The 8432-nt window shown below is 38.0% G+C and overlaps 1 protein-coding gene across 1 annotated transcript; it reads left to right on the top strand.

Moving 5' to 3' along the window:
• The first annotated feature begins 431 nt into the window (after positions 1–431).
• On the top strand, positions 432–6558 carry LOC127583980 (cAMP-regulated phosphoprotein 19-like). Its single transcript, XM_052040452.1, has 3 exons — positions 432–602; positions 2243–2365; positions 5634–6558. The coding sequence occupies exons 1-3, from the start codon at positions 543–545 to the stop codon at positions 5802–5804; spliced, it is 354 nt and encodes a 117-aa protein (XP_051896412.1). The 5' UTR covers positions 432–542; the 3' UTR covers positions 5805–6558.
• Positions 6559–8432: the final 1874 nt, after the last annotated feature.

Below are 8432 nucleotides of genomic sequence, written 5' to 3'. Positions count from 1 at the left end.
AGATGGTCAGCCTTGACCTAACTGAAGGACAGAGCAGGCTAAATGACTACAGTTCATTGTTAACTCTGTTTCTCACTCCATGGATACTACCTGACCTGCTGAGTATCTCCAGCACTGTCTGATTTTATCTCAGATACTCAGCACCTGCAGCTCTGTGCCACTTGGTTCTGTTCCTCTGAAACAGATGCAATTTGATTTCTGACCAGGCGAGGGCACTTCAGAGGTGATTGCAAACTACATCTCCCAGAATCCAACTCAGGAAAGGCTTACGCCTAAATAATTATGAAATTAAGAGGAAAAAATAATAATGGTGATTTAAATAGAGTGAAGCGTGAATGCAATAAAATATGTTCCCAGGGACCGTCAGGAAAAAGTTTTGAAAGGTCTAGAACAAGGTGACGTAATGAATGGGGCGGTGGCGTTGTAGGAGTGAGGCTCGGGACTGCACAGGCTGAGGCTGCGCGTGCGCAGGGGGGCCGCAGTGCGGAGGGATACGGGCGGCGGAGGGCTGGTTAATCGCTCTCTGTTTGAATCCGGTGACGATGTCGGTGAAATACGAGGCGGTGAAAAGGTTGGAAGGGTCGTCGGCTGAAGAGCGGCAGGTAGGGACGGGGAGGGGAGGGGGTAGCGATGGGTGGGTAGGGAGGGAGTGAGGGGGTAAGAGACGGGGATGGTAGGGGCAGGGAGGCGAGGTGGGGGGTAGAGTGGGGAGTGGGGGATGGTGGGGGAGGAGGAGGGGGTTGCGGGGAGAGGGGTGAGTGGGCGGGCGGGGATGGAGGGTTGTAGGGGAGGGGGGGAAGGAAGGAGGGAGGCAGGGGGAAGGGGGTGGGTGGGAGGGAGTGAATGACCAGGCCAGGCAAAAGGAAGGGGGAGAGATGGAGGGAAGGGAGGAGGGAGTGAGTGTGGGGAGAGGGAGAATTTTATGTACACATTTTCAGCTGGATTGTAACCAAGATTCAGTGAAGTATTTGGCGTAAATGGGAACAAAATTATTTTTTTGATATCTGCACAGGTTCTGGCCCCCTTTGAACACGCCAGTGGTTCTGTTCCTTCACAAATTGCATGGCTTATATATTTTGGCAAGAGTAAATTTAACTTGTGTCCATCTAGTTCATCAGTAGTTGCCCATATAAACCCCATAGTTTCCTATTTTTTAAAGATATATCCATGTTATGCTTTATTAAATACCTTTTGAAAATCTATATTCATGGTGTACTTTCATGAGCATCTTTCTGTACCTTTAGCAATGAGTATCAGTTGAACAGCATGTGTCTTTAACAAATGTATGCTGGTTTACATTTGTTATCCCATATTTTCCAAGTGCCAATTGATTTTGTCCCATATTGACAAAAATGTAAAGGATGTTTTCTAGAGTAGGGAATATTATTCAAGCCCAAATGTTTTACTAGCATTGCCTTTTACATGCCAATTCTCCAAATATATTTGTATCATGTATCTTGATGCTATCTTCCACTGGTATACAACCTGCCCTTCCCCTTGCAAATTTTATCCTGTACTTCAGATATAAATCCAAAATGTCCATAAGCATGAAGTGGTCCCAGCATCAATTTATTTGTATGTCTCTTCCTACTTTATGGCAATATCTGTTTTGTAAACAGATTCATCTGAAATCGAACTAAAATCTGATAAGGCATATTTCAAGGATAGCATGCAAAATCATTTGAATAACTTTTCAAGATGGCTTGTTTGTTTTTGTTTGACTTAATTTTGCATTTTCAATTAGATTTGAACTTTTTGTTCCCAATTATGTTAAGTCTGCCATGATCTCTTGATCTGTGGAACATCACAAACTTGTTTTTCTTCTTACTACCAGATGAAGAATTTTCACACTGGCTTGCTGTGTCAATATGTCAATTCCTGCCAAGTCTGAATATACTGCAAGCTTTGTTTATTTAAAAATTATACTTTAATCTTTGGCAATGGAGCTCCAACATTGCCAGAGCTGCCATTTTAGGTTTAGGCATACTAAGCAAGACTAGCTGTCTGTTCGTATACAGGTACTATGTGCAGTGACCAAAGCAAGATGGTCTTAAGCTAATGTGGAGGAAGAGATCAATTTGCTGAAGGTTACCAAAGAAAAGTACTGCAATCCCTAAAGCTGTAACATATGGGTAGCACAAGGACACAGTTTGGGTTGAAAAGGTGATGGGATGATGTGCTATGATCATGTGCTTGGTTTATAAATTGCTCAACTTAGTTTCCTATTCCATTTGTTTTCCAGGAAATGGAGGACACGGTAATCAGTCCTGAAAAAGCTGAGGAAGCCAAGTTGAAGTTAAAGTATCCAAAGTTAGGACAGAAACCTGGTGGATCGGAATTTTTGAGGAAGCGACTACAGAAAGATGCAAGTATTTTTAGGAAGAAATTCTCCATATCAAATGAATATTGTGGATTCTTTCAGATTTTTCTTGATCTAGTGTTATGTATTCATATTTTTGTATCCATACCTGTTGGCAGCATTTTCCACCTACATTGAATATGGATATTTTTTAAAGCAAGATAGCAGGCAAAGCATCTAAAAATGGGAATCCAAATCTGTTTGGGAAGAACTTGCACCTTTCAACATTTCTTTTGAAAGGAAGGACACTAGAGTTTGCAGTAGGAACTCTAAGTCCTGTTCAGAAAAATTGTTTTTTTTTCCTTGGACCAGTATAATAACATAACCCTAAAGTTTTTTTATCCTTTTATAAATTCTTTGGTTCTTTGCTTTTCAGAAATATTTTTAACCCTGTTGTTATGCCTTTTTGTTATTTCCAGATTTGACTCTTTGAATGCACTGATCAGTTGCCTCCCTTGTTCTGCTGTCTATTGAAGTCTACTGCCTGTGCTCTCACTCCAAACAACTGTTTTGCATATCACTTTGTCTATTGACCTATATAGATTCTTGATTAAGCAGCATGTAGCTTTTTAAAATCCTTATCTTTGTTTTCAAATTCCCTGTGTTTTCACACTTTCTATTTCCTCCAGGTCCATAAATGGAAGGACCCTGTGCCCTTCAAATTCTAGCCTCGTGTGAAACCCCAAATTTAATTACTGACATTTTTTTTTGTCAGCTATGCCTTCATATGTCAAAATCCTACACTTTGAAGTTCTCTCCAGATCTTGCCTCTCTGTGACAATAACATTAAATGAGTGTGTTGTTTACTGTGCCACTTCTTTGATAATACTTGAGCACAGTGCAAAAACAGAATATCCAATAGTTTGGTTGTTTTTGAATGTTATGTTTTGTCTCCTGATTCAAAATTGCATAGTTAATACTGCAAGTATGTGCGCCAAGATTTCCTATTTAAGAGTGCTAAATCCAGTGGTACAACTTGCATCTCAACTGGAGATGTGTTCCATTGATCCTGACCTATATGATGGCATCTTAATACCTGGCTTCAAAGACTACTGCAAAGAAGTATTTTGTTTCCCAACCACAACTTCTCTGGCACAATTTTTCTTGCTAAATAAATTGTTGAAATTGTCCCATGCTTGTCTGGTTTCCTCTGGGAACCTTGCATATATAATGGGTTTTTATACATTATTTTACACTTCAATATTTTAATTTTGTTTAGCATTATACACTATTAATTGCTCAACATCCATTTTTAGTTGTCTCATTTCAATAACCAGCTTCTGAATTGTGCTGAAATATTTTTGTTATTGTTCACATCACCAAAAATGATCTGCCTTAGCTCCTGATTATCCTTCGCTATCTTCTAACCTATCCAAATGGTGTTTAATTAATTGAAATGCTTTTAATTTTGTCTTTTTGACAACTTACTCTTAGTATTTGTCACTGAAAAGTCCCCTGTGCTGTAAATTTCATGTGCTCTCTAAACAATGCTTTTTAACTTGTGAATTTTGCTACAGTTTTCCCTGATGGGGTCCCATCCTACCAAGGCTCTTCCTTGCTGGTTATACTAAATTTTTACCCTTCCATTTCCAGTATATTCATCTGTTGGATTCTCCCCCCACACTTAACCTATGCAAATCTTTCTTGTTTCAATGCACCATTTCATCAATTATCTCCCTTCCCTTTGCCTTGACTTGTTTCTTTCCTTTTATTCATCTGATCTTATAAAGTGCTCTTAATTTCTATTATTCATGGTCCAAAACTAGAACTAATAATGCTTTCTTTGCAGTAGCCATACAATGAACAAAAAATAATGCTGAACATTAACATACAACATTTTTCCTTCCACAACCAAAAACTTTCACTGTCCCTATGTGTTTGGATAATTAAAATTACTTTTAATAGCACTAATGTCCTGAATCAGAAGAAAAAATGTTTCCCTTACATTATTTGGTCTGTAATACTGTAACTGATATTTTGCTATCCCTCAGCTTAATCCAGGGAGGCGCAATTTAGGTCACTTCCTTTAAAGTTGCATGTTATAATGCTAATCTCCACATACAAGCAGTTACATTGTTTATAATACAACTGCTTCAGTTCTGTTATTTCCTCTGTGCCTAAATGTGAATGACTACACTTAAAGAAAAAAGTAATTGGTCTTTACTTCTGCATAAATGTGAGTGATCACATAAAAGGATTGATTTTTGTCTTCATTTGCATTTAGCTGCAACATTTTTATGTCTTTGGTCAACTCTTCAGCCATTCTTGCAACACAGAAGGTGGTCATTTAGCCCAAATGAGTCCTTTGCTTCCATTCTGCTCCTTTGCTGTAGCCTTGGAAATTATTCTCCCTCAGTTGTCAATCCAGTTCCCTTTGAAAAATCCTTACTTGACTGTTTTCATCACCATGGCAGTCAGTAAGTTCTGGATCATCACTCTCCCTCCCTCCTTCCCACCCCTCTCACTTATGTTTTTACCTATCTGGTCCTTGAACTGTTATCTAATTGGAGCAATGTCTCTGTGTACTGAATCTTGTCATTTCCATCAAATCTTTCAACCTTTGCCTCCAGGGAGAAAATCCCCAGTTGTAACTGAAGTAAAAATAGAAAATGCTGGAAAACTCAGCAGGCCAGGCTGCATTTGAGGAAGGGAATCAGTTAATGGTTTCAGGTCTGGACCCTTCTTCAGAAATGGGAATGAGAGAAAACAAGTTAGTTAAACTAACTCCCAGATATGAAATGTTAGCTGTTTCTCTTTCCACAGATGCTGCCTGACCTGTGTTTGCAGCATTTTCTGCTTTTATTTCTGAATCCCAACATCTACTGTTGATTTTTCTTGAAGCTGAATTCCCTGGTTCATAGAACCACTCAAGTAAACATCTTGCACATCTTCTCTGTAACCTTCCTAAACCATGTACAATACCCCATTTGTGCCTAGTCAGTATTTTTATAAAAATCAACATAACCTCCCTGCTTTTGCCTCTACCTATGGAGCACAGGATCCCAAATGCTTTACTAAACTAATTCACAACATATCCTGATACTTTCAAGGATTTTTAACCCAGGTCCCTCTGTTCCTGAATATTCTTCAGAACCGTGTCATTAACCTCTTGTCTGTCCTTGTTTTCTTTGTTAACCCATACGTTTAAGATTTATACCAAAATTGAGTGGGGTAATTGCAGATTGAAAATATCAGAAGCCAAGCCAGTAAAAGTAAACCATAAGCAAGTTTTGAAATTAATTATTATTTAATGTGAACTATTTTTATGTTGCAGCCAAAGTATTTCGATTCAGGAGATTACAACATGGCTAAAGCCAAAATCAAGAACAAGCAGCTGCCTAACAGTGGAGCAGACAAGAACCAAGTGACGGGAGAACACATTCCCACTCCGCAAGATCTGCCTCAGAGAAAACCTTCACTTGTTGCTAGCAAACTGGCTGTCTGATAACCTCGTGAAGAATGCATAAAACTTGTCATTCCTCTCTTGCTATTAATTCCTGTGTTTTAGCTTTTTTTCTTGTACCATTACATCAACATGTCTGACAGCTTGGCAGATAACTACAGCACTTTGTTGTTGCTGCAAGAAAGATCAGTAAACACAGAACAATGAGATTTCATAAACTAAAAACCATGCACTGAGGGCAAGGACATTAATGTTATAATTAGGAAGTAGTGGACTACAGTACTGAGGCACAAATGTAACTTCATGTAGAAGCAGTTCTGAGAAGTATTGACATTAAATATTTTACATTTACTGTTTCAAAATCATTAGTGCTGCTGTAAAATCTAGATTGAATTGGGTAAGTCTGATTGTTTTTCCTTTCCATATTCCTGTTTATTACTAACCTCAATGTTGCAAGTAACGGTCCTTGTGGATGTTAACAGAAAATTGCATAGAACGTGTTTTTAAAAAAAAACAAGAAATGTGGCCCAATATTCAATGAATCTTCAGAAATGTTAAACCTATTTAAGTATTTGTTAATTGGACAATATTTGTCCACACTGCTATACCCCTCCTGGATGTACCCTCCTGGATGTATTTCAATCTATAACTTGTGCCTCTTGTAGTTCTGAATGGTATTCCCTAAAGATTGGTAGGTTAGGGCAGTTATATATTCAAGGTGATTGAAATGTGCATGAGCATAAACTGTGCAGTCACTTTGTGCCATTTTTTTTGTAAATAAAATAGTTTTGCACTATGTGCTGTTGCTGCATTTAAATACTGGGGAGTTGTGTGCAATTAGTTTGCTATAAATCTTGAGCATGGGGAATCAATTGAAGTCTTTTCTGCACTGTTAGGTTTCAGTGTTTTATAATTGTATCACCGGGAACGATCAGAACATCAAACATCAGTTCAAGAGTAGGATTTATTACCTTTGGGTTTCACAGTGAAACTGGATACCCTTTGAAAGAAATCACATGTTCAAACACTTCAAATTAACATTTGGACTAATTCGCATGCTACTTTTAGTGTCTGAATTGATGCTTTAATTGAGGCCAGTTAATTGCCTTGTGTTGAATTTGCCATGTTTGTACCTTGCTTATAGGGAAAATGCTCTAGGTCTTGGAAAATCTATTGTTTTATTTTGGCCTCTTATTTCACATTTTTCAAGTGCATTTAAAATTAGTGGGAACTGAACATTTTAATAAAATAAGAATGTATGCCTTGGCTTTGGAGTATCAGTAAGGAACAGAAAAGTCCCTACTTTACTGTAATTCCATATAGCCCACGGTCAGAACTCAGTATCTGCGTCAATAACTCTCCCAAGTGTTAAACTTGCAATAATTGTCCTTTTGAGTGATGTTCTACTTGATTCACTGCTCCAGTTTTTCTGATTAATTTCATCTCTGGTATTTGAGTACCTGATCTTCAACCATTTGCATGGATGAATACTTGACAGTTTCTATGTAAAGATTCCCATGTATTTATTTGATCTCATTCAAGGCATTCCAAATGCTTAGTAATTGGAGAAAGAAGTTGACCTTAACAGTGATTCTGTTCCTCTCCTCATGGATGCTGCTTGATCTACTGAGTGCTTCCAGCATTTTCTGTTTTTAACCAAAATAAATTCAACTTGGCAGCCTACTGCACCTTTTAAAACAATCACAAGTGTCAGCTGAACTTCAACTGACCTCCATTCTTCTCTCTGAAGAAAACTAGTCTAATTGTCTTTTTCCTTGCAATTAGTACAGCATCAAAGGCAATCATGTTGAGTAATCAGAAAAACACAAGACTAAATGTGTTGTACAAAAATACTGAAATGAAATCCTCCATTCAGTGAGGTGCTGCTTGTTTCTCCTGTGTAACAAGTTGTACTTGCAAGATCTTGGTCTACAGATTCTTATCTGTCTTTTTACGATGTTGGCATAAAAGTGATCTATTTTAAAAGAAAGTAAGACACTTACAAAATTGAAGCAATTTATTAATAGTTTGATCTTTCTGGAAACCTGCAGCTAAAGAACTGCATGCATAATTATCAGAAGCAGTCAATGCTTCCAGTCAATGATCTGTTTTTCTCTCTCCACAAATGCTGCTTGACCTGCTGAGTATCTTCAATTTTGCTTTTTTTTTTAAGTCAGTTGAGAATCAACTATAGCAAAAAACCTTAAACAGTGTTGATTTAAATTTAAGCAGGAAATGTTTTTATTGTTTTTATAGAATGTGGCTGTCATTAGGAAAGCTGGCATTTATTGCTCCTGAACCACACAAGTCTGGAATCATATTTGTCATGCTGGCTAAGCATATCACATGAACTTCTCTTCCAGACTTTGTGAAGTAGATGGGAATTTGCAACAATCCAGTCTTTTATGGTCACACTTTCCAAGGGGAGGTTTTTAGATTTCTCAGATGACCTGTGGTTTGAACTTGTCTTCAGTCCAATAGGTTGTGCCCCAGTAACTAACCACCAAGCTTCTGGCCCCAGGTATTAGCACAAGGTTATTAATCGATGATATATTTTTTTAAAAATACTGTATTTCCTATTGTGAGGTGGATGGAGAGAAACTTTGTCTTCCACAAGGATCACTGCCATAAACTGAGGTTCACACACACTGTAGCCTGTAGAAAAGTATA

Source organism: Pristis pectinata, chromosome 28 (assembly GCF_009764475.1).
Source record: "Pristis pectinata isolate sPriPec2 chromosome 28, sPriPec2.1.pri, whole genome shotgun sequence".
Taxonomy (NCBI): domain Eukaryota; kingdom Metazoa; phylum Chordata; class Chondrichthyes; order Rhinopristiformes; family Pristidae; genus Pristis; species Pristis pectinata.
Note: the sequence above shows the minus strand (reverse complement) of the source record. Positions and strands in the feature narration are given on the sequence as shown.

Coding starts and splice junctions, on each gene's coding strand:
- LOC127583980 (XM_052040452.1), top strand. CDS start 543: ATGTCGGTGAAATACGAGGCGGTGAAAAGGTTGGAAGGGTCGTCGGCT. Junction 603..2,242: donor CGTCGGCTGAAGAGCGGCAG/GTAGGGACGGGG, acceptor TTTGTTTTCCAG/GAAATGGAGGACACGGTAAT. Junction 2,366..5,633: donor GGAAGCGACTACAGAAAGAT/GCAAGTATTTTT, acceptor TTTATGTTGCAG/CCAAAGTATTTCGATTCAGG.